The sequence below is a fragment of the Trachinotus anak genome, unplaced genomic scaffold, assembly GCF_046630095.1.
Source record: "Trachinotus anak isolate AG129_WGS33_773 ecotype Australia unplaced genomic scaffold, CSIRO_AGI_Tana_v1 ptg000007l, whole genome shotgun sequence".
Taxonomy (NCBI): Eukaryota; Metazoa; Chordata; class Actinopteri; order Carangiformes; family Carangidae; genus Trachinotus; species Trachinotus anak.
The window spans coordinates 12,615,300-12,642,160 of record NW_027273858.1 but is presented as its reverse complement, the minus strand read 5'-3'; the positions used below and the strand labels follow the sequence as shown (position 1 = coordinate 12,642,160).

Below are 26,861 nucleotides of genomic sequence, written 5' to 3'. Positions count from 1 at the left end.
GGGGGGGGTATGGTAACCCTGTCATCACTAGAAGCAGACACTTGTGTGGCCAGCATGAAAGATGAATTAGGGAATCTGTAACCACCAGACCAGTGGGAGATGGAGACATGACTTAACATTACTGAGGATGTGTGGGAAAAGCAACCGTTATGCCACAGATGTCATTTTGAAATGAGAAAAACCTAGACCTGATACCATCTGTGAATGGATGTTAAGTAAAGCAAGTGTGAGATTGCAAGATGTTAAAAATTAAGGGGACACTCCACCGGTGTTACACACGAGGTTTAGAAAATAATGGATATCTTGGTCTCCGCTATGATCCCCCCCCCCCCCCCGAAGTGCAATGCTAAATTGGTGTAGTACAGTTAAAACTGCATGAATGTCCATGCAATGTTGATGATTTTAGGCTTCATGAATCTGCTCATTTAATGTCATTATATATCAGATTCAAGTGTTTGTTTTAAGGCAGTGGTTCTCAAACTTTTTCACATCAAAGACCTCTGAAATGAATCATTGCTTGTAGATGTTTTATTACAGGAAGTGTTTGAAACCATGATCAAAATAGTCATTCTGTCATTGTGTTACTAATGGATGAAGTTATAGTATTATAGTGAAAATTAATTATTCCCCTTTTTGCTGGAGACCCCCAGGAACCCCCTCAAGACCCCTGAGGGTCGCTGGACCTCACTTTCATTTTAACCCCATTTTAAATAATTTTCACCTAATCATCAAATTTTGGCCCAGCTTTGGGTTAAGACAACGATGAACCTTTGAAGCTTGATCCAATGAGGTCAACCTCTATGAAAAGAGGTCCCACAACCTGTACAAAATATCCTCTATACAGTATACGCCTACATGCTCCTGTAGCCAGTATGAAAGTAAAAGCAGTATGAAAGCCTGACGAGACGGCAGTGGGGGTGAGCACGAGGAGGTGCTGTCGTTTGAAATGGCACTTGTTTATTGTTTGAGAGCGTGTATTTATTTCATGCCTCCACAGATTGTGGGTAAGGGCAGAGCCGACTCGGTCGGTGTAATTAGAGAGGTGGAGAAGGCAAGGGGGAGAGAGAGAGAATGAGCGAGAGAGAGAGAGACAGAGAGAGAGAGAGAGAGAGAGAGAGAGCCGCTTAGCTCAGATACTCTTAGCTCTGTGAGCCCTCCACGAGCCCTGTAACGCACTTTCTCCAGCGCACACACACCCACTGAGCTGTTAAGTATTGACACACAGGTAAGGACACCTGTCTAGTCTAGTTTAATTAGTCTGATATGCAACACAAGTTATAATGAAAAGGTGTCACACACAGCAGTGATATTTATATCTTTAACCTTAGCACCCCCTACTTTTGCTTTTGCTTTTTTTCTTACCTCTCCCTGTCGGCCTTGGAGATCCCTCTGATTTGGCCTCGCTAATAGGGGGTCTGCTCTTCCTGTTCGGGTTTACCAGTCAGGGAGGGACCACCATCCTGCCACCCAGTTGCACCATCACTGGCACACACAAACATCTCAATTACAGCTTCAAAATTTATATGTGTGCACACAAATACACTCATACTGTATGTAACGTTTGATTCTTTTTCACCCTTCTGGAAATCTGCATACGAAGTGTTTTTTTATGGCTGTGGTTGGTGCTGGCTGTTTTATGCCTGTGGACGTTTCGGTTCCTACCCCCCCCCCCCGTCATGATTGTCATTTTTCATGTCTATGAATAAACCTTGCTGCCTTAAAAAGGTGCCCACTGAGGTTTACTTGAAAACTCAAATACAGTTTATCAACACAACACACCGAGGCCAAAAATTTCCTTGTAGCTAAATTTGTCCCGAATCCTCCTGAAATGACTCAAAAAATAAATAAACAAGTTTCAAACATGTAGAGAGGTCTTTGCAGACATCTGGAGGAAACTGGATCAGGACTGAGCACTGCTTTTTTTTATCTGAATCTACACTGATTAGTTAAACCTTTATGTTCTCTTTTCCATGATGATAGGTTACACTGTCGTAACACTCCTGGGCAGGGGTGGTATGGTATATTCTCATCGGTCACGTTCAACATGGCTACGGTGAGGCTGAGCCTATTTTAGAATTGGTGGTTTGCGGCCATCTCAACAAGGAAATATCTACCCTGTGGTATAGGGAGCTTCTTTAAGACACTTGGAACATGATGTTTGAAACTATTCTGGAACCAGAGTCCTTCCTGTTGGTTACGTTCACACACGTTTAACCCAGGGTTGTGTAACGCTCTGAACGTACAGTTGTATAAAACATCATCAGCCTATCAGAGACAAGAGGTGTAGAGCAGCCCAATCAGAGTGAAACACTTGATTTAATTATGAAAACCAGTTCTATTATGTATTATGTACGTAAGTCAATTTCTTCTACGGTATTAAACATCCAATCCTTGTTGTTGCTGGAGACTCATTTGTCAAAAATTCACAGTGGGACTCATTTATCTATGAGGAACAACTGTCCCATGTTTCATTTCAGACCTAATTCAGCAATGCTTAAAAGTATTCATCCACAATTACACAAATGTCAGCAAAGAAAGAAACAGAATAAGTTAAAATGACAAATCTCCCATCAGCTGTGGGAACCTACTACTTTCATATTTTTAGATTTTATAGGAACATTGTTGCAGCATTATCTAATAAACCAGCTCTACCTTTTTAATCATGTGAATTAATACTTCTGTAAGAGCAAAAAGAGACCTAGAGGGAAAGAGAGCACAGGAGGGGGGGGCAGGGAGGGAGGGAGGGATGGAAGCAGGGAGGGATATAGGGAGAAGGAGGGAAGAAGGGAGGATTGACTAAGGGCAGCATTTAGTAGACACACTCCTTCACTCAGGCACTCTCCCCTAGGCAGTGACCACCGCTTCAAACATTTGCTGCCTGCCAGGTGAGTGAACTTTCACCTTACCTTCTCCGTTCACATTTTTTTGGTAAGAATAATTTGAATTTTATTTTCACTGGATTTCCTACTTATTTTTTATTCATTGTCTTTTTTCACAAGTACATACATCTGTGTAAAAGTGTAACAGGTGTGTAGGGGTGTCTATACAGGCATAGGTTACTTTTGTCCTCCTTTGATTGTTTACTTTAATTACTCATTTAAAGAAAATCTGTTAGTTGTAATAATGCTAAAGCTCAAACATTAAGATGAAATATTTGTTGTTTTAAATTTTGTTCTTACACTGAGTTAAGCAGATTTAAAGTACAAGGCTTTATACAATAAAGGCTACATTTTCTCTCTATGATTTACTAAAGAATATTTACTTGTTGTTAGTTTTTTTCCTTTATAATTTTAAGTAAAGTAAAGTATAAAAAACAGATTATTTTGTGCTGAGTGTTGTTCTGTGACCTAGTGTACACACTACTGCCTTCTTCGGCTGTTAACCTCCAGTTAAAACCTGCCTCATGTTTCTGTCTGCTTAGTTTGCCTTGGGGGACATTTATTTACGTGAATTGCAATACAAACGTGCACTGGTGCGTCTCTAATTATATACCTGCATTTGACATGAGAGAAAAGTATTCGTTTTAATGCGTTTTGGCCTTTCATTGTATCCCTGAAACATTTATGCTGCAGCAGTGACTAGGATCAAATGTGGCTCTACCAAACCAGTCAGGTATCTCCCTGGCTGTCAGCACTCAGAGCCTCCACTGAAGCGCTAGCAGCTTCCGGCAGAGAGCGTGTCGGTGGATGTGCTCCGCCGCTGAGCGGGATACCTGCATCTTGTTTTGTCCAGAGGATGTCACCGTCGTTCCGTTTAACCACCAGGCCTCTCAGGCTCCCTGCTGACTGGGCCGTTTGATGAATTACTCCTTATGCTACGGTAGCTGTAGTCTCAGGGGTTATCGAAAATTGATTATAGATGTTTTTTTCATTAATTAGAGAAATTAGCATGTGCCTGGCTTTTTAAAGGGACTACTTCATTAACGAGCCAGCTAAACTGAAAACAAGTCAATCGTCTAATTGAGCAGAAGTGGAACAAACTGACGTCACAAACCTTTTCCACCTTTACCTGCAGTGCCCCCCCCTCCTCTCTCTCCTCTCTCAGCCACGATGACCCGCGTCCTCAGCTTCAGCCTCCTCCTCCTCCTCCTCCTCTTCATCTCCTGCTGCTGCGCAGAACCTCGCCGCGCCGCGTCCTCTCCGCGCAGGTCGGCTCGCGCGCCCGCAGCCAAGGTGCGTTTGGCGGGAAACCTCGCGCGAGAGCCCCACGAGGGGCGCGTGGAGGTGCTGCACAACAACACGTGGGGGACCGTGTGCGACGATGACGTCAACATCAAGCTGGCCAACGTGGTGTGCCGGGAGCTGGGCTTCCAGGGCGGCGTGACGTGGGCCCACAGCGCCAAATATGGAGAGGGGCAAGGTGAGAGCGTCTCCTCTACCGAGTTACAGTCTGGCCACTTCCGGTCATCAGAGGCTGAAGGACTGAAGGAAAGGTCAAACCTCAGCCAAGGCCGTGACATTTGACCTGTGTTAACAGGGAGCCCGCAGGTGTGATTAATTACACCTTTCCTGCTATGATAAGTAAAAAAAAATCAGATTAACAGTGTTGATAGATTTAAGATGTGTTGGACTCGATGGCAGGCGTCCATACGGGAGCATTATCCCAACCTATCTCCTCCAGAACTTCCACGATACAGTGTGCTTGTCCCGCAACTCATTAAGTGTTTGCATGGCTTCATGAAAAGACCACCAATTAAGACATAACTAGCATCATAAAGTGACAAAGATAACTTGTTGTGGGATTGGAGTCTACGTCTTGTTAAGGTTGCCTGGCAGGCTGGCAGAGCAAACATATGGGCCGAAAAAGGGCATTTGTTTAAGAATAATAACAGCATTCACTCGCCAGAGTTGTGCAACACTTGCTGTGGTTTATGGGCATTCTTTACTGCTGCTTTTAAATCCAAATTACAGAGAAGGTTGAGTGGATTCAAGGAGCAGGATCTACAGCACCCTGCCTTGTAAAATACTGTGTATCTACTGCTAAATACACCGCTAAGGTGCAATCCTAAATCAGCCTGCCAGTAAAAGTCAAGTGTTCGGTGTTTAGGAACTGATTCAGGCGCTTGTGTAGATGCATTGCCCAGTCTGTCTATTGAGCAAACAATGAAAATCAAAATGAGTGAAGTAATGAATTGTTTATCCTTTCACAAGGCCCAATATGGATGGATAATGTACGCTGCGAGGGCACAGAGAAGTCTCTGAGGGACTGCAAACACAATGGTTGGGGGGTGAATGACTGTAAACACTCTGAGGACTTGGGGGTGGTGTGCACCCCTGAGCGCAGGCCGGATCAGACACCCAGCAGAGGCCACACCACCGCTGCAAGGCCCAATGGCAGCCCCGCACCTCAGTGGCAGGGTCTTGTGGACACCCGCAGGCATCCAGGATATGGCTATTATGGAAACGGACATCCATATGAGACCCCCAGGTTCCAAAGACACCACCACTACCAGGTACAGCAGTTTACTTCTGAAGCATCTCTGTGTTATTCCTAGAAAGACATGTCACGGCAGACGTGGTGTGTATCTTCCCCAAGGGTCACAGTAAGGTGCAAATCGAGGAGGTCCGTCTTCGTCCCATCCTCATGGCTACCAAGAAGAAGAACCTGTTAACAGAGGGAGTGGTGGAAGTGAAGCATGCTGGGAGATGGAGGCAGGTGTGTGACCTGGGTTGGAGCCTCAACAGCAGCCGGGTTGTGTGCGGGATGCTCGGCTTTCCAGAAGCTACTCAACACAATGTTAAAACATACAAGTGAGTATGAATCCCTTTCGCTGTGCTTTCCTCCACTGGGAACAACACAATTTACCTTTATGAACCAAAGTTATTAGTTATTTTAATTACAAAGCACGTGACTGTGGTTCAGGAGGGCAACATGCTATGCCAATCCTCCCATTGTTACATGAATGAGAACACTTCCTGAAGAATAAAAAGAAAACACAACAGTGGCATCCCGTTTAAAGCAACTTTGAATAAAGGCCTTTCATTGGCCTTATCTTCCTCCCCCAGCTACTGTCCCTCTTTACTCCCCCTCCCATCCTCAGCCTCAGGATGATGATAAAGGGATCCCTGTCCCCTCTCTACTGCCCTTTCTCTACACCTCTCTCTAGGCAAATCACCTCTTCTCACCTCATTGCCTCTCTCTCACTCTCACTCCCTGTGTCTCTCTGATGCTATCTTCAGCTTGCAGGTCTCAGACAAACAGCCCCACTTTAACTTTTAGATTCCCATGCCAAGGTGTAATATCACTGCTGATTGTACTTTAACTGTCCCATCGATACCACGCGTGGGACAGAGTTCGCTATCGGAGAGTGGGATGAGGATCGTTGTGAAGTGACTGGTCTTTTTGGCAGTGCAGCCTCTGCAGGCTTGAGTCAGCCAGACATCTCTTCACATGTAATGCAACAGCATGTTTGACGTGCTGCCGCTGTGTGTGTGTGTGTGTGTGTTTGTTGCCTATAAAGTACTTGAGTTTTGGTATCAGTACCAACGCAGTACTTCTTTCAGTACTTTCTTTAGGGAACATATAAATGTTCAAATGTTTAATTTTGTCTTAACACAAATTAACAATTAAAGAACGGTCCTGAAACACTCTAACACTTATTCAACACACAGTCAGTCCCTGGTTTCTGTACTTTTTGATGCTCAGGTTGCTACGTAAAAGAATACTTTGGCAGTTTGAGAAGAGCGTTTGCTTTCTTGCCAAGAGAAGATGGATACAACTCTGATGGCTATATGGTAACTATGTAGCTGGAGCCAACTGGTTAGTTTAGCTTAGCATAAAGACTGGAAATAGGTGGAAAGAGCTAGCCTGAGTCTTTCCAAAGGTAACAAAATCTAGCTACAGGTACTTGTAAAACTCATGTATAAACACGTCACTGTCATTTGTTTAATTTGTACAAAAACAAATTCAAGTAAAAATGTCAAATCGGCCAAGGAATAGCTGAGTGTAACACCCACGAAAAGGACAAGTTGATATTTTTTTACACTTTGGTTTTTGTCCAGAGTACACAAATGAGATGTAGCAGTTTAATTAGTGAGCTTCAGAGGTGTTGGTAGGTGGATTTTTCAAAATGTCAAACCTTTCCCTTTTAAAAAGTGTTGAGGTTCAAGACCCTGCTCAAGTATATACACTTACATTAGTGCAAACACTGTTCAAATGACACATGCACTTAAATTGCTTTTAACTGTCTCACTTTGCCCCTTTGACACAGATCTACATTTCCTATCCTCCTGCTAAAAAAAAAACAAAACACTGACAGTGGTTTTAGGGAAGGTTCTGCTCTTAAACCACAGGAGGACCACACATTAGCTGCGAATTACCCCATTGCTATTATAAGAATGAATGGTGTCTGACCATTTTCTGCCCTTAGTTGAAGGGGGACCCAGTTGGATCTTGCTCCTGGAGAGCTGCTGGCTCTAGATGATTCACAGTCTAGCTATGCCTTCCCTCTCTTGGCCAGGGTTATTCTGACTCAACTGGCGACAGACCACAAAATCTTCTCTGTACTCTAGGTGCTCGATTTCTTTAGCTGCTGAAAGGCTGTAACTGTTGAGGGGGTAACCTATTTGTTTTATAGACTTGTCTTACTTTTTATTGACTTTACAAACTACCCCTATTGGCAAACCCTCACCCACCAAAAGCATTTCTGCACAGCCCCTAAATTAAGCTAGCATTACTGAACTCCGTTATTGGGAACACAGTGAAGCAATAACTGGATTCTACTGTTGTAGGAGGGCATCATCAGGCATCATATCTTCGGTAATAAAAGGTCCTCAGAATGAGCTGTCGTTGAACAGCCTGGCCTGACTGTACATGGTCATCATTTATTAGAGCAAGGCTTCCCTGCATTGCAGGTGTGATGCCTTTCATGCCTCTCTTCGATTTTCTATCGCAGTACAGATTCGACATTTAATGCAAGGAAAGGGAGATGAGAAGTACAAGTAACAGCTGAGTGAGGGATTATATGGGTAGTTTTGAATGGCTGCATCAAGAGATTTGGCTGCTCACCAAGAAGAGAGATATGACAAAGGACAGGGCTGCTGTAGCTTGAAGGGCTTGGAGTGAAGCCTGCAGGGAAGCTGTTCACTGACTCTTTCAGGCTGTTGTTTTTAAATCTCCCTTTAAGGTCAAGGAAAAAATACTTAAACAAGAGCACTCCAACATTTCTGCTTTCAAATGTACAGTGAAAAGTTTGGGCGAAGGTATGCCATTATAATGATTTTTTTTAATTGTGTGTGTAAAATATAAGGCTGTGGCATGGAGGTGGTTGTGACTTGATACATCTTGGTTTGTCTGCCCTGTATATGACCTGGGGTTTTGCTGAAGGCTCAGGCGCTATACTGATCTTAACGATGTGTTTGTGTCCAAATCCGTGCCTGTTTTCTATCTCCACAGATGCATAATTGTTCTCTCTCACTACATGTTTTTGACTTAAGACTGATTCAAAATATACATGTCTCGGTGTCCTAGCTGCCAGTGATATACTCCAGTTTTTTTTTACATTTGGTTTCTAAAATCAGGATTGAAACTCATCTGTGTTGCTGTAAATGAGATGTTTATATGCACCCATCATTAACCAGAGGACTACTTGAAAAACAGTTCATTCTTTTTCAGCCTGGACTTATGGGTAATTGTAAGGATTGCACTCTGACTGAAATTGTCACTGTAATTATAATTACAAAATGTGAGCAAAGTCACAGGGAAACAGTTGCGTTTGAGACAATATAATGTGCAGTTGTCATGTAACATCTTCTACTTATGCAGTTGCCAAGACAGCTTAGGATTGTATTGCATGGTTTGACCAAATTTAGCCAGTGACACTCCCCCCGTTTCTCCAACTTGCTCCAAGTCTCTCAGTCCATTCTTAGAAATCTCAGACCATGCCATGTCTCTCGGCTCCCTGTGTCTCTTGGACGAGACTCTGAAGATGCTGTAATTACAGGTTGGTCAGGACCAAGGCTCTCCAGGGTTTCTGCTGAGAGTGAAAAAACACCCCCAATTATAGCTGTGTGTGTGTGTGAGAGACAGAAAGACAGAGTTAGCGTATGAGGAGGAAGAGAGTAAGAACAGAAAGAGCAAGAAAGAGAGAAAGAACATGAGCAGCAGTCAGACGAGCCAGAATTTCGCTTGCTCGTGTGAAATATGGCCAATTACAGCTGCAGTTTGCAGCGTGGCCCGCTGTGTCAGCAGCTGTCTGTCTTCCTCTGTCACTGTAGTGATTTGGGGACTTAAACTGCATTTTATGTTTAATTATGCTTCAGAGGAAATTTTCTTCTGATGAGTGTATCATTTCCAGGCTTTTGGGTGACACTTTGTGTGACCAAGTCTGGTTTTCCTGTCTGGTGTCTTCGTGATCTTCCTCAGTGACCTTCTCTTTAATTTATTTTCCCATATTTCAGTTTCTGTATGCATGCCAGTGACTTTTTTGTGGTTTGGAACAGACTGTTGAAGCCAACTTAAAAAACTAAGTTGAAGCACAGTGATTTTTATCAGCTCACTCTGGTCTACGTGCAAATATTTAGCAACTATTTCACATGCAAGATCATTTCCATAGATACTATTATATATAGTTATAAAAAAAATCTAAAATATTTCATGTCGGCTTCAACATGCTCTTTATGAGAAATAAAATATTTCTTTTGAATTCTTCTTTAACTATTAGGTCCACTGTTTAAATAACCTGTTTATATGTACTGCAAAAAAATTAAAATGGTTTAATGGTAATATATTTTATAATACATCTATTTGTTTATTTTACAGTAAACAGTGTGTCTTTGTGGCAAGAATAATTCAGAATATACCTCAGGTAGTACAAATGAAAAAAAAAAAAAAAAGCTAAATGCTGTTGTGATTATGAGTTCCTTCAAAGTGATTTAAAAAAAAAAAAAGAGTTTATGTTTGCAATGCAAAGGGTATTTAAAATCTGATTTTTGTATTATTATTTAGAAAAAAAAAAAATATATATATATATACATGATTTTGTTTTTAACATCAAAACAAGAACACCTAGAAATAACACCAGCGAGTAGTGTGATGTAATGCTTGTCTTATAACAGGCGGGTGGGACTCCCTATCATTAGCCTCTGTTCTCTTGGCTCCAAAACAAGTGCTGCATACACTGTTTGGTTAAGCAAGGCCGATGAATGCTATGGAGATAGAAAACAAACTATTACTGAGGCTGTCTGTACTTGCATGGTATTGGTTATACCGTTCATATCTAAGAGAAAGAAACCTTGTTTTTTATGAATCGATTTTACAAATTAAAAAAGTGGCATTTATGCCTTTTGAATGAAGCTCACCATTACCAACAGTGCTGTAATTCAGTGAAATGAAAGACCTGAAGGGATCATTTATAGCCTGTGTAGTAGTCCTGTTGGTTTCTGAAGGGGGAAAATGGTTAGCTGATTGGTCTGTGGTGAGGTCACAAACAAGTCACAGACATCTTTGCCTTATGGGAAAGTGTGTGTCTGTGTGTTTGTGTGTGTGCGTGCGTGCGTGCATGCATTTGTGCATGCTCCTCAGTGACATGTTACTACAAAGCCACATGGTAGACACATTTAAGATATTTTACAAGAGTAATTGAAGACACTTTAAAGAATAAGTGTTAAACTCTATACAATGTGTCAGTCGCAATTTGCAGCTGGTCTCGTGACATTGCTTTATTTAGAGCCATGCATGTGTTTTAAAATTATGGGATTTTTCTGCCTCATCAAGTCAAATGTTTGATATAGCTCTGAGGGGTGGCAGGCAAGGCTGTTTAGGCTGGTGAGATTTCATTTAGAGATGTTTATAATTTAAGCTCCTCAGAGGTGTATTTGTGTTTCAAATGGGCCTGAGAAATGACCTGAAGTCCATTTGAAGAGTGTTATTCTGAAATAGCATCTGCAATTTCCGAAACGCCTCTATTTGCGTAATGATTGCTGAAATGAAAGTATGCTCCTTTTCAACAACTCATCGTTAAAGTATTTTTCCTTTCCAAATACTAATATTTTTGATGAGAGGTCTCCTCTGGTGACTGAGCAGTATTAGGAAGCAAGTTGTTACGTGATTTTGGAAAGTGTACAGTCAGCAGCCCGTGACTTCACGCAACCATCAACATAACATCATGTCGGTGACAATGCCTCTCTTGATTCCAAGACTAAGCATCAGTTTGTTTTTAGTGTTCCCTGCCTTAACTTTACGGGAATGTTTAGAGTTCATGTCAGAAATACAAATATTGACCCGCCTGGAGTTTGTTTAATAAACATTTCTTCACTGTAGCCAAAAAAAGCCTTAAAACCATTTGAGCATTCCACACCTGCTGTGATGCCATGCTGGAGGTAAATCCCTGTAGAAATTAAACTTGAAAAGAAGCGTGTGTGCGTGTGTATGTATGCTGTAACGTGTGCATCTCTGAGCGTTTTGATCTAATTGATGCGGATATTGGTGATGGTGAAATTCACTTTGCAGTGCTTTGAGGATGTCCTGCCATGGTCTGGCACATCTGTTCTGTGTGTCTGCCAAGAGAACAGAAGGCTTTCCTCTCCATCACTCATCGCTCTCGAGTCAGCCCGACTACTTCGTGCATAAATGTCTCCTTGGTCCTTGCATTTCTCAGACGTGCAGTGCAGCGTTGTGCCAGAGTTTTTGTTTGTATATCGTGCTTGGTCAAACCCTGTTTTCCCAGAAATGTTGTACATCACTGATGTTGAATGTTATGATTTTTTTGGACTATGAGTGGCTTTGGAGGTTAACGGCATAGTTCAAAATATCTTGTGGATTTTTTTTTTTTGTTTTTTAAACCTTTTATAGTCCTTACATCCTGTAGTTGTGTACAAATCTCTGTTATATTGCAACAAGCAATACAAAAGTCGTATATTAAAAGGGTCTTTGTTAGTTTATGGAATGTAAAGGTGGGTAATTTGGATAAAATTGCCCAGCACATTCCTGTTCAACATTTATCGTTATGTTGGTGGGAACAGAAAGCACTGTTGCCTTAGAGCTGAGGAATATATAATACACTGGCCACTTAATCTAAAAATAAACACAGTAAATAGCAAACAGCCCACATACCAGGTGGAAATATACTGTATGCTACCGAACCGGTAAAGTAAGAACGAAAATACTGAAAACAAGAAGAGTGAACTCGAACTACGCCAGTCATCACCATCACTGTACCTAACACACACCATGAAGCCACATGCAGAGCTCATTCTGGTTTTATATACCGAAGCCATATTTTGAGTTGTATTAGTCATTCTTCTGATAAAGTCAGCGTTTGAGCTGTAAATACTTTAAATCATCACCAAGTACCCCAGTAAGCGTGTATATGTCTGTGCTACTACTTGCTGTGGCAGAAATGTGGCCAGGTTACATATAAAACAAAGCACAGTTGTGTGTCTGTTGGTACCTTAGCAAGTACACACAGACCTGACAGAAGTAACATCCATCTCTGTTATTTTATTCTCTTACAGGAAAATATGGGATACCAAGGTTGCAGATCCTTCAACAAGGTAATAAAATGTTTCTCAGCCATATCTGAACATTTTATAACTGTGAGATACTAGCAGACGTAACAAGTTTAACTTCATTTAAAGGCCTTGAAAATCAATTTTTCCATTCCTCCTCTAACTATGACTTACGGGACGAACACAAAATTTCCATTGTTTAACAACATTTGTTGCAACAAGATGTGGTGAAAGTTGTGGGGTTGTTTGTTTGTGTTGCCAACACAGTCATATCTGATCAAACCAAACCCACATAGTCCTGATGAAGCAGATTAGCTGAGTTCTGAGTGTTAACCGCTTAGTAAACAATAAGTAAAGATGTTTTTTTTATTCTCAACTTTTACTTTCATTGTTTATAATTAAATCAGAAATATCTAATGCTATTGAGAAATATTGAAGATTTAAAGACAAGTTTTCAGGGAGTTTTAAGTGTATAGTTCCACAAATGTGATTTCTCTTCTCTCCAGATTGAGCGTCATGGCAAAGAAGAAGGGATTCTGGGTAGAAAAAGTTCACTGTCTGGGCACTGAGAACACCTTGTCAGAGTGTCTTGCTCAGCTATCAATCCCCCGTAGTCCTGCCCCTTGTAAAAACGGGAGACATGCAGTAGTCAAGTGTGTACCAGGACCCCAGTTTGCTCGCATCTCCTCAGGAAGACCCCAGGCCCCTTATCCAGTTGTGGTAAGATTAATAAAGTTAGGCCTACACAAGCACAACACAACACAGTGTGTTTAGAAACTACACGTAAGAAAAAGTTTTTAAAAAAGCTAAGTTATATATTCCCTTTGTTGCTCTGTACAGCCCGTGCGTCTGAAGGCAGGCCCCAGGCTGGGTGAGGGTCGTGTGGAGGTGCTCCGAGAAGGTAAATGGGGCACCATTGTGGACCATATGTGGGATCGAACGGCAGCCAGTGTGGTGTGCAGAGAAATGGGCTTTGGCACGGCCAAGGATGCTCTGCAGGGAGCCTTCATGGGTCAAGGTGAGAGACAGGAATTCTGCAGAACTCCACATTTAATCGAGCTGTTTTGAGTCAACTATTTGGATGTTTGAATGTGTTTATCATGCATCATGGTATTCCAGAGAAGAAAGGGAGATTTCTCCAGTCTTTTGCTTATCTGAGACGCCACACCCGTCTGCCCTGACTGATCAGATAATGTATGGACATGTGTGTTTGTTTGCCTGTCTATCTGTGTATGTTAGCTTGTGAGGCTGCTTGTGAGGCTCCTACTGTGATTACGTGAGTCCTGTGCCAGGGCTACCAGCTGCACAAACGCTACGCACATGCATAAACATACACACACACGCAAAATGTAACACTATAAGCCACGGTGGTTAACTTGGTGGTTCGGTATTTAGTAACTAAAGCCACAGACATAATCTTGCTAACTTCAAGCAAGCTTTTCATTCACTCACTGAGTCCTGTGGTCTTTTTCTTTCAATGTCAAATTTCCAGTTTGGGTGACACACAGGTTCAGTCAGTATCCAGCTGTGCCAGTGGTGTCCCCACCCCTACGAGATGTGAAAATGGTTTCCCCATGCTAGGATGTAGTCTCTAATCATACGGCTCGAGATGAAATAAGGGAGGACAGTCTGCTGGTGTAGCTTTTCAGTTGATCATACATAGGATATTTTTGTGCATGTTGAATTAGTCCCTCTTTACCTTTTAAGCTCTGTAGATGATACCATTTATGCTACCTTTCTTTTTGAAGTGTCTGACAGAGCTAAAATCTAGTTTGCACTCGGTGTCTGGGTTCAATCAGCAACTTAGTTGTTGGATCAGGGTTCAGGTTCAAAGGTGTATAATTGTCAGGAGAAGCCGCATCTAACCGCAAAGCTACATTTGTGTTGCAAGCGTGCAAGTGCCTGCATCTGTATATCATGCATGGTCGTGTGAGTACGTACGTAATAAAATCAGCCTCAGAATTAAAACATTAAGATGTGGCTCTGCAGCTGCAGTTTGGTTTGACAAATGGCAGGTTTACCCTCCACTTCATCTTATATTACTCACATCTGACCCTTGTGTAATGTGCGTAATGTATATAAACTATTTTAATTAAACATTCTCCGACCAGTAGATGTGTTTAAATTTGCATTAAAAAGTTTAATGTGGTTAAAGTAGGAAAATAAATAAAACAGTCTTATTCTTACAGTGTCTGTTGTCCACAGCTGCTTTATTCTGTATGAAAAGCTGCTCCTTCAGTTCATCAATTCCCTGCAGCCGTCTGGAGGCAACAAGATGTAATGATAGAAACTGCAGCTTTTTGTTTTTAGAAGTGCAGTGCCCACACACCTCTACACGCATCACAGTAGTTGGCTGTATCTTAGTTTATATTCCTGAAGTAGGAGGTTATGTAAAGTACATGCATGTATGCATGTTAATATACAGTGTATACAGCCTGCTTAGACTTAGATTTGACGATGATGATGATGATGTACCTGTTAAGGCACAGTATGTATTTTTAACTATAAAAACTATAAAGGTTCTAGTTACAGTGGATGTAGTGTTACAGGGTTACTGCACAGGGATTGTTCCTGTGACATGACTGATTTAACTGTTCGTCAGAGTGATGGTCTGTGGAGAGAAAGGGTTTCCTGACTTGTGATATGTGAGATGCAGTTGTCGATGTAGAGGGAAAAGGTTAGTGAGGAGAGTACACATTTTTGGGGGTGTTTTTTAAAAAAAAATCAGCTGTTCATGTTCTGTTCTTGAAATGATGAAGCAAATGCTGCCGTGTCACATGTTAAGATGATATAACCACATAGAAAATGAAATACAGTAGAATTATGACTGAAATAACCAGACTGTTTTCTTAAATGCCTCTATCATCATTGCACCAATTAATGTGGGGGACATATGGATTAATCAGGCCCCCCTCTGATCAGTGTCCACCTTCACCCAGCCTGTTTGCACTTGGAGCTGCTGCACATACATGAACCAAAATAGCAGGTGCACTTGGAGAAGACCACACAGTCTGTGCGCCCAAGACCTACCGCTTTGCGTTTGTTGTTGGACTTGCGCGATTAAAATAGGGCCCCAACACACCTCACATACATACACTGTATGTTCATACTCTCTTTTCTCCTAGACACCCACACACACATGCACGCACACACACACACACAGTACAGTACCCTCCCTTTTTGTCTGTATCTGTCTCACACTTACATATGTTGCCGTTGCAGGATGATTGGACTTCAAAGTCCTCTCACAGCTTCCTTTCTATAACATGCAGTTTGTTTGACATTTTACTGGGACATATAATTTTCCATGTGCTCGAAGGCCACATAAACACAGGCCTATATGTTGCTGGAAAGGGCCTAAATTAGACTCTTTGATGGAAGAAACTCTCACTGAGAAAGACGTTCTGAAAGGGTGAATTGTTTTATACAAATGTTCAAATTTTGTATGCAGTTAATTTCTCTTTAAATTATTATCTCTCAAAACACATCCACAGTTTGGGATAGATGGTGATACACTCACATCACATCACTGCATTACACTCAGGTGCACTTGCTTTCTGTCAGTGTGTGAGAAAAAACTGATTTCTGTCTAATCTTTTAGCCAATAGTTTGTAACAACAAGGCCCCACAGGAGAGTGCTGAATTATATATGATAAGCAAATGTGATAATGTGGTGAAGGTTGTGGTCAACTGGCTGTTTGGCTGGAGAGAGGGATGGTCAGATAATTTGGCCTTGAATATAGTTTTACTCATTAGTGTTGTGGCATACTTAAATGTGTGAGCTTATAACTTGTTAGCCAGCTTTGAAATCCTGTTGACAAAAGGAAAAAGCATTTTGATGCTTGTTGGCTTCTACTATCTAAAAACTGACAGGCAGGCACATCTATTTACGACTTTACATGATTTAGCACTTGGCTGAGAAACAGAGCTATCGAATGACAGAACGTTTTTGTAAGAGGCATCGAAAGAGACGTTCCATGGAAAGAAAAACACTACTCGCACTACATTAATGTGCCTAAAACAGAGTGTAATTTGAGAGAGGAAAAGAACAGGGTTTCCCTTGTAACCACTAACCAACTATTTGTGCTATTCTCAACAAGAATGTGACCGATTTTACCCCGTTTCCATCCCTTAAGTGAATTTTCTGATCTGTCCAAATGATCTGTGGCATCTGCCAATTCTAATTATATGGTAATCAAGCGCAACCTATGTCTTGTAAATACTAAATTTAAGATACTACATTTATATTATGCCCCATTATTACCCTCATAGCTGTATCTGCTGTCACCCTTGGACATTTTATGCTGAAGATTGAGCCTTGATCATTTAGGGAATTCAAAGTGAAGAAAAGTTCTGTTCAGGCTCCATCTGCCAGTGCTCCCATCATTATTACATTTATCACTATCAGTGTGTTAAATTACAGGGACAACGTTTCTATTTCCTTTCTTGACCAACATTGTTATGTTACTGTGTAATTTTGCCCATGAAGTACATATACTGTACATATTGCACTATACATACTTTAGGAACTAAAACACACTGAATGAGTGTGTGTGTTTGTGTGTAGTAAAGTGTGTATGGCCAGTTTCTTGGAATTTATTTTGGGTTTTTGTGGATTTCCCAAACTAAGGTTTAAATACAGCATGTCACTGTTCATTTTGAGCACCCCTCGAGGCCCCATGTTTGTCTTGATAACTTAAACAGTGGAAGTTTGGATGTAGTTTGTGGCCTTTACCGTTTAGATAGAAGCGGAAGTGGTTCAGTGTGTCTTTTTCATACATATGAACCCACGCATGGTGACCAGTATGGTAGCAGGCCTACAATCTACCAAAACCAACACAGAGACACGTTGGGTTAGGCTGCAGTCTGGTTCCCATCATTTCAATCATCTTCCTTTTCACCCTTCTTTGTTGGTTTTTCTCTCTTACCCCCAGTTTTTGTGGTTTTGGTTGTGTTTATTTCAATACTAGCCCATTTGCAAGTTTGCAGTTTGTGACTTTTGTTTTAAGAAAACACTGAAGCCATAGTTAGTTGAGTGTTTTCACCATTGTGGTGTTCACTTTTTGCATTCAGAAAATCTTAAGCTTTTTTCCACCATCTTTATTTGTTGTTTAGAGATTATCTGGTTTTAAACATCAAACGAATACTAGTGAAAATCTTTTATTTCGTTGACACATATTTAGCCTTATTTGTTCACCCAGGGTGGTGGACTACACACAGTGTTGTTGTTGTTGCGCCAGAGGCAACAGAATGGCGGTAATGAGGTGTGACAGATGCCCAAAGTAGATGTTGGTGGTACTGCTGCTTTGCTTGCAGGAACATTTTGTCATGACAGATAGGAACTTTTCATTGTTGGATTGACGCTAAAGTTGAGAAAGCTTATTCACGTGAAGGGAATGCAGAGCCTCCCTTGAATGTATGTGTGCGTCTTTGCGTGATAACGTCTGCTAATGCGTGTATATCAGTGGGTGGCCCCAAACAATACACAGATGTGTACTGCATGCTCCTCTGGTTTCCCTGCTTTATTTTTTGGTCAATATAGTCTTTTAATCAACCACATGTCCTCCTCCTTCTTCAGGTACAGGACCAATCCATATGAACAATGTCCAATGTATGGGGTCAGAGCGCTCCATCCTTGATTGCTACTTCCAGGAAGTCCAACCATGGACATTCAAACACAGCCAGGATGCCTCAGTGCGCTGTAATGTCCCTAAGACTGGCATAGAGAACACGGTATGAAATCAATACCATCGCAAGACATGTGCTTATCAGGTTTCACTAATAACACATCACCCATTTAATCCCTTTAATCTATTCGATTTCTAGGTGCGGCTAGCTGGTGGTAGAGTCCCGTCAGAGGGCCGTGTTGAGGTGTTGATGGATGTTGGAGGTCGTAAGCGCTGGGGCTCTGTGTGTAGTGAAAACTGGGGCATCAATGAGGCCATGGTGGTATGCAGACAGCTCGGCCTGGGCTTCGCTGCCAGTGCTCATCAGGTAACAACCCTCCTGACCAACACAACATCCATACCTGACAAGGTGGCAGCAAGCATTTCATTTTGATTTCTCATTGTAGTGCCTCCCTTTAATCTGGGTAATTTTGAAAATGACACAACATTATCATTAGTGTCTAAAAGGATGGGCATGATGCCCTGAATTAACAAACAATGCAGCACTCCCACCTCTAAACCAATTAGTGTCATTTGGAAAATGTCAGACTAGTGTAGTCAGAGGCATCAATCCTTCAAGATTTGACAAAAATCCATCTGCAGTGTCTGTGTTATTGACAAAACCAACAAACAGATGTTTAAACAAATCAGCATGTGGAGGCCAATCCATATTCACAGCTCCTGTATTCACCGTGGTGGACAATGAGCTATGATACTGACAGAAAAACACTGACAGAAAACCTGACAAGCTTTGTATGTCTTGTGCCTCCACGCCCTTCCTTTGACAGGAGACCTGGTACTGGACCGGTGACCCAAATGCAGCTGATGTGATTCTCAGTGGAACTCACTGTGTGGGCACAGAGCTTTCAATTCAACAATGCCGTCGCAACAACCATGTCCATTGTCCTCGCGGAGGTGGAACTAAGGCTGCTGGGGTCAGCTGTTCGGACAGTAAGTCCAGCCATCTTCCTGCAGCTCCCCATCTTCTCCTCTGGTTCTGTTTAGATCCTAACATAAACTCTCACATTTGACCTGCTTCAGCGGCACCTGACCTCGTTCTGGATGCCCAGCTGGTCCAGGAGACAGCCTACCTGGAAGACCGACCCCTCCACCTGCTGACATGTGCCAACGAGGAGAACTGTCTGTCCTCATCTGCTGCCAGGATGAACTGGCCTTATGGCCACCGACGCCTGCTGCGATTCTCCTCCCGCATTATGAACATGGGTCGGTCCGATTTCAGACCCAAAGCTACAAGAGATAGCTGGACATGGCACCAGTGTCACAGGTAAAGCATCCCTTGAGCAATATGGAGGTATGGGGTTGCTTGGGTGTGTAGGCTGCTGCAGTGAAAAGAGCTGTTTAAATATTTGCTATATGTGGGATGGTGCAGTTGCTTTTGTGGTCATTCTAAGTGTTTTTGTGAAAACTGCAGTTTAAAGTGTCCTGGATACAGGTGAGCTGTGGTTTTTAGAGGCTGTCAAAAATATTCGGACAAACACCTGTTCTTGGTTTAAAATTGCTTGTACGTGCATTAATGACATAGTGCCTTCTACATTGAGTAATTTGAGTTATATTTAATTTAATTGCATTCAATTGCTACCAGGAAAGAAAACACACTGAAGTGTGATGTTTGTGCCAGCGCTCGTATGGTTTGACAAGTGGTCTGCAGGTAGCATGCAACATGAGCATTAGACATAAGAGCCTTTGTCTGTCACTGGGCCTCAGTGGCATTTTGTCCAGTAGTTGTAAATAGATGACATATTGTCCTCAGGTTCACTCTTAACACATTCCACTCTAGCTCTCAGTTTCCTTCCCTCATTATGTTAGTTTCTTGTCAGATGAAGAGAGCAGTTTCAGGCCTGTCATCATGAGGGAAGAGGGAGTCATTTGAAGTCCACAGTATTGGGCTGTGTGAGATGTGTCTCAGTGAGTTACAGGTGGCCTGAAACAGTGTTGTCTTTCCAGGTTCATTAGCCGCCCTGCAGCACATGTCTGTGGAAATGACGGTTGAACCGATCCACTTAATACAAAGTACAGGGTGGGCCATGCACATTCAGGTCTGCCTTAGTTTGTTACAACAACACATCAGAGCTATGGATGTGTGTTTCAAAGCCCTCCATTCACTCAGAATGAGTACACAGTGCAACCAAGCGGGTGCTAAAACAAGCTTCTGTGAGAGGTGTTACGGTGACACCCACACTCATGTTCAAGCAGTGAGGTCATTAGGCTACGAGCCATAGGGAGCCAGTGTTCAGTTAGTGTAAATGCACATACTCATAGACGTACAGACACACACAAACACACTCTAACCCGGACTTTACCCTCTGTCATCCTAGGCACTACCACAGCATCGAGGTGTTCACACATTACGACCTGCTGACTCTGAATGGCACAAGGGTTGCAGAGGGACACAAGGCCAGTTTCTGTCTGGAGGACACGTACTGCCCTGATGGTAATGTTCACCACTATTCATGAGTCCCAGTCAAATACCCTTTCCCATTAGGGACAGAAAATTAATATCAGTATTTCAGTTACGGCTATTTAGATTTTTACTTTGTGGTTAATGTATTAGATCGCTGCTGTTGTTTGTTCACTCTCCATTTACTTGTTATATTATGGATGAAATGGCTCATATGAAAAAGCAGCATTCACATGTAGTCTAACACAATTTAAGGAAGCTTTTAAAAATAACAGGGAGTGCCAAGCATTAAATTAATTTTGATGTTGTGATTGATAATGTTGTTGATGTGTGTGTGTGTGTGTGTGTATGTTAGGACTCCAGAAGCGGTTCTCTTGCTATAACATGGGTGACCAGGGCATTTCTGTGGGCTGCTGGGATACCTATCGCCACGATATCGACTGTCAGTGGGTTGACGTGACAGATGTACGGCCAGGAGATTACATCTTTCAGGTCAGAAGTCATTTCATATCACTCACTTCTCCTGTTTTGCACATTTTACATGATCAAATACCATTAACTTTGTGCTTAATTTGACATTTGGGGAAATTTTAATTCTTATTTTTCTTTCTTGCTAAGATTTACATGTAGATGAGAGAATCTATGCCTCCCTCATGTCACAGCAAATATGAAAGTACTGCGATAAGCCAGTTAGCTACAAACAACTTCTTAGCTGAGTGTAATAACTTCCTGGAGACTTGTCTTCTGGAGTCTCCACTGAGTGCCCAACAACCTCATAGTAACATCAAGACTCCAACTACAGCCAGCCAAAAAATACATACAAAACATTACCGCCTGTTAAAACCACAATGTGATGTCTTTACTCCTATGTTTCTATAGGGGTTAAACAAACAAGATATAATATGCCAATTAATGAGTTTAAGAGGAGACGGTACCAATCTTCTCATTTAACTCTCACAAAGATCAGATAACATGTTCAACCATTCCTTTAAGGCCAAAGATTTAGTCAGTAAGAAAGAGGTTCTCAGGCCCTCACTTCCTCACGCCTGGTTGGGGTTTCTGTCTATTTCAGTAAAACCCTCCGACCTCCCTCATCACAGTCATCACCTCAGCCATTCCTCTGTCTGTCATTACTTTGACCAGGGTCAGTCAGTCGAGTCATTGTGGTTAGTAAACTAAAACACATCAAGGACTCTATCTCCCGTTATCCTCCATTTCCAGTGCAGACTACTGATCCCACCGTGGTATGCAGCAGTCCTCAGATCTCAGCATGCTGCCAATTACATCCAAGTTGTTGATAGCCAGTTACAGTGCAGCTCACTGTCTGATAAATACTGCTGTTACCCAGTTTGTATGAGAGGTCACACTCAAGCCTTGGTAATTACACCTCTCTACTCTCTATTGAAGATGGATATTTAATTTACTCATAATAGATGTGACACACACACACACACACACACACACACACACACATATATATATAACCACATATGCCAATTGGATGTATTTTAAGCATTTTGTGCAGGGTGTAATTATAAAGTGGTACATTGCTACAGGACAATGTGGAGGCGGACAGAAAGAATGAATGATAGATGAGGACAGAAATGAAGTTGAGATAAATGAGAGAAAGAAACTGGAGGAACTGCTGAAGGTGAAAAAAGGTCAGGGTCATTCAAGGCAACAAAGGCAGCACAAAAACAAAAACTATTATGTAGCAGGGAATAAGAGGAAAGAACAAGAGAGAGCACAAAGTAAGCCAAGCAGGGAGTTAGTTATTCACCTAGGCTGCACAGTCAGAAAAATACAAACAGCTTTTATAGCAGCTCTCCTTCTCTCCGCTGCGTTCTTTCATTTATCTAGTAAAGTGCAGATGATGCCTGACATTTCTGATCCTGGGCTTTACACTTTCAGCAGGCCTACCCTTGAACCACCCAGTGCTAATGAAACACCAATTACCCAAATTAACTATTGCCTCCCTTTAGTCAAGCAGCACCTAGTCCCCCCTTCCATTAAGAACGGCTAATTTGCCACCAAGGAATTTCTCCTACCCTGTTTTTATTTTTATTACCACTTTCTCACTGAGAAACACATTCTGCCTCTGAACCAGCCCCCTGCAAAGGCCTCATGCACTCTGGTCCCACACTGTAATTTACCCTGAAAAATTAAGAGACAGTTTTTGTACATTCACAAAGTTTTTTTAAAAGTTTTCCTTACTTTTTTTAGTGTAGTGTGCGTTCCTTCTCCCTGTAGCTGTTTGTAACCTGTACTTAAAGTGGGTGTAGCAGTTTACAGAGCAGTTATTAGAGTAAATGGCTTCTTACTATTATCATCAGACCAGATTAAGAGAACGGTCGTATCAGCAGTTATAGAGCTGCTCTTCAAATGACAGACTATTAGAACAGTGTATGACAGCACTCAAAATAAGGACGATTTCAGACATATAAACATGCTTATGCATAACTACTCTATTGCAACAGACTTCAATTTCAGGCTAATTCAGTCCTTGTTATTGCACACCTCTGTTGGTGTGATGGGCTTAGTAGATTTCATCTCTGCAACAGCAGGGGGCTACACTGTGGTAAAACCACATTCCATGAATCTCAGCTGTAAAGTTGCATAATTTCTTGCACAGCCACTGATCATGTTTTGTGTGGGCAGAAGTGTCTTTGTTACATGTTCTCATTCAAGTTGTAAAATATTTTACAACGGGCTTTCCTTAAACATCTACCAGTATATTCCATGCTTACATAACACATGGTAAAAGTGTTTTACCAACACATGTTGTATGCTCAGTTGTAGACTACCAAGTGAACTTCATTCCAATGCTGAGTTCACAAGAGAGTACTGTATGGTGTATTTATCTTTACAAATAGGAATACTGTATGGAAAAGCCATCCAGCTTTTTATAGATGAGAAAGGGGTTGACTGTAAAAACAATGCCAGCCATGAGTGCTGTTTAATAACAGGCCCTCAATTTTATATCCAACTGCTCTTTATTTCTAATGGCTTTCTCAGTGTGTAGGGAGAGGGGAGACGTATTCCTTATTTATCCATGAGCCTGGAAAGCTGAAGATACAGGATTAGATGAGAGTAAAAAACAACAAAGTGATAAATTCTCCCTGTTTCCTAATAAATGTTTGTTGCAGTGATGAAACATAAACTGAAACTGCAAGTCCTAAGGTCAGAAAAATCTCCTGTTGATATATTGCCGCAGGCTTATTGTCAACAGAGGTTGTGTATGATTGTGTTGTTTTGCAGGTGGAGATCAACCCCTCAATGGACATGGCTGAGTCTGACTTCATGAACAATGTCATGAGATGTCGGTGCAAATATGACGGCCACAGAGCTTACATGTATGGATGTCATGCAGGTGAGGACAGAAAGCCTTTTCTTCCATCCCTCTCTTGTCTGCATCTCTCCCCTCCTTTGTTAATGACAGTTATGCTCTTTTTCCCATATAGGTGATGCATATAGTGCAGAGATTGAAGACCTGTTTGAGCACCAAAGGCAAATCACCAACAACTTTGTGTAGCCCATCCCAGGACACAGTACAAAGGCCTTTCAGTGGGGCCCAGAGACTACTCAGGATGGGCTGAGGTCGATGGCCCTAGGCCCTTGGACCTTAGCACCCACAATAACAGAGAGCATGCAGAAGAGTGCCTGTTTATCTCCTTGGCAGATGTGGATGAAATATTCATAACAGCATCATATCACAGCAGCGACCATTGCAGAGACTCCACTCTCAACTCAAACAGCAGTGGACAACAAGAGTGGAACAGGTGCTAGATGGCTCAACATGTTTTTTACTCTAGTCATGTATGATATTGGATATTGTTTCAGACTATACTGATTTTTTGTGAATGTGGACTACTAGTAACTTAAGTTAGTTATTCCAAACGTATACGCATGAAAGACGTTAATGTCTCTATAACTAATGTGTCACAAAGACAATGGGGAAATGTGTTGGGTAATCTGGTTCCCATCCCAGAAAATTTGAAAATCTCAGAAAAAGTGATAATATTGTGACTTTCTTTTGCGAAAAGCTAATTTAGATCACTCGTAGTAAAAAGTACTAGAATTGGTTCTGTTGGCATTATTTTTCAAATTCTTCACTTATTGGATCATTTGTAGCTGTTGTGCTTTTACATTACTTCAATACTGATGCTTTTTACCAATACTGTATGTTGTTATACTAACCTCATTTTGTTCAGGTGAACAGTGTTGTACAATGCATTTTGGGTAGCTCTCTTTTATAGATAATTAGTTATTTTACTATTGCTTTGGTTTTAACAAAATCATTGTTTTATAAAAGTTTAGTCGCGCTCCAAATTTTTGCTTCTCATTTAGAATAGGTAAGAAAAGGTCAAATGATTTTTATGGAACAAAGCACTTTATCTTTTAAACATCAGTATTCTAGTTTGCCCCCCCACACTTTTTTTAATTAGCCACCAAATTGATTTTTAGGGTGTTTATCTAAAAAAATACTTCACTGTGTTTTGCATTTCAGAAAGTGAAATATAAGGTTTGTGTTTAGTTTTCATATTAAGTGTACTATTTATGCTATACCTTTATTTATTCATGGAATTCACACTTACACAGCATGCTCAGTAAAGAGTTTGTTAGCTTGCATTTAAATAACAATACTGATTTTTTTTTTCCAGACATACAGCAGTTAACCAGGGAGAAAAATGGTTTCATACAGTAGTTACAGGACATAGTATTAAAACATTCCCATGATACAGATGATTTCTTTTGTTTTAGTTATTGAGACAACTGTAACTGTACAGCTTTTCTCCTGCAGCCTCTCTGTTGGGAGGGAAGACCAAGCTGACAAAACCACTGTATTGTGGTAGGCAGGCAGGCTCGGTTTTGAGAGCATATAAAAAGCCTTTTAATTGCGTCTGTTTGGGTTAGACTTAAGGTTACGGTCAAGGTTAGGGCTATAGCATGTGCTTTATAAAGAAACACTATGGAATTGTTACTTGGAAATCATGATTTCCACCTTAACACCAACTATAAGAAAGATTCTGAGTTTCTGAGAGATGTAGTGAGGGAGATGGTGACTGAAAGAAAGAATGAGAAAGTAAGACGGAAGGATAGAAGGGGATGAAGTTTGGAGAAAGACTTATGCAGACATACAATTTTTACTACCAGAGCTGCCTGTTTGTAGGCAGCCATACAGTGACCACAAGCTGGCATTTTCAGCTCCCCAACGAGAACAACATGTTTGTCTGGGAGAAAAAATAAACTTCACGAATTACGCTTCAACACAGTAAACAGTGGCCTTATTTTGCCTTAAGCTCAGCCTACTGAACCGTATCTTTCTACACTTCTTTCTTTGCTGAATAAGTAACTTTTTAGAACCACACCAAATAATGATGCAACTCCATTTTCTTTACAACATGGGACTTGTGTTAATCATGTTGTTTCACCCCATTAATGTGTTTAATGTGTTTGGCTTATTGTCTCAGCGGTTAAACCTGTTAAGATGGTGTCTAATGGACAGCTTCCAGGACACAATGTGGAAAGGACACGTCACTCATAAAGGCTCATGTAGACTTATTAATTTCTTTAACAGATTGCCTTCCTCCTCACTGGCCTTAATGATTTTGACTCACCAACATGATTTGGAGTTATAGCTTTTTAAAATAATCTTTTATAATCATGCATACCAGGCCAAACACTAAAAACAGTTGATACAAATGTAGATGTAGTAGATAGAGCTCAAAGTCTGAAATGAGTGTTTGCTGATATACTTTTTTTTTGTTTTGTGCTTGTACAGTTCCTATTGACATATTACCATGGTCTATTCTGTGTGTTATTTAAAATTATATGACATTACATAGCTTACATTGGTTCATATTCACCACTCTCATCATATTACTGTATTTGTACCCATGCTAGCATTGCACTGGGATGTTGTTTTCAATGGCCAGTTACGCTTTTATTTTATCTTCAAAACACTGAGAGTGTGCACTACATGGTGCTTATCAACAATTATATTCACTGTGCTCTCAGGGACTTTCACCTCATCTCAAGACTAAAAATAATGTTTCATGTGATGTGATTTAGGTTGCCTTTAGTTGTGATGTATACATGATGACACCAAATCATCTTACAAAAAGAAATCTGTACCCACATTTGTGTTGTTCGTAAAAATGTAAGGTATGAAGGTGATAAGCTCTGTTAGGTTTTTCGTTGAGGAAAGTGAGGATTAACTGTGGAAAGACACTGGCTGAGTCAGAGGCAAATTTCAGTTAAAGAACAAATCACAATGCATTCATTCATCATTACTGTGAATCAATAAAACTTCATCACATACTAAGCTGT

At 41.3% G+C, this 26,861-nt stretch overlaps 1 protein-coding gene and 1 long non-coding RNA gene across 3 annotated transcripts in view; one reads left to right on the top strand and one right to left on the bottom strand.

Moving 5' to 3' along the window:
• The window catches only part of LOC139622923 (uncharacterized), a 15,136-nt gene extending 11,010 nt beyond the window's left edge, over positions 1-4,126 (bottom strand). Inside the window, exons 1-2 of the long non-coding RNA XR_011691397.1 lie at positions 3,994-4,126; positions 1,363-1,482 (exon numbers count right to left, since the gene is read on the bottom strand). This is a non-coding gene — a long non-coding RNA (uncharacterized lncRNA). The remainder of the gene's footprint in view (positions 1-1,362; positions 1,483-3,993) is intronic.
• On the top strand, positions 2,795-26,861 carry loxl4 (lysyl oxidase-like 4). 2 transcript variants are annotated; one of them, XM_071480634.1, is made up of 15 exons: positions 2,795-2,885; positions 4,045-4,359; positions 5,151-5,452; positions 5,536-5,750; positions 12,453-12,491; positions 12,953-13,166; positions 13,287-13,464; positions 18,025-18,179; positions 18,273-18,440; positions 18,901-19,063; positions 19,154-19,397; positions 20,449-20,564; positions 20,887-21,023; positions 23,790-23,901; positions 23,993-26,861. In XM_071480634.1, the coding sequence occupies exons 2-15, from the start codon at positions 4,050-4,052 to the stop codon at positions 24,061-24,063; spliced, it is 2,424 nt and encodes an 807-aa protein (XP_071336735.1). In that variant the 5' UTR covers positions 2,795-2,885; positions 4,045-4,049; the 3' UTR covers positions 24,064-26,861. The 2 variants fall into 2 exon arrangements, with proteins under 2 accessions (XP_071336735.1, XP_071336734.1); XM_071480633.1 differs by having other exon boundaries at positions 2,808-2,885; positions 4,015-4,359.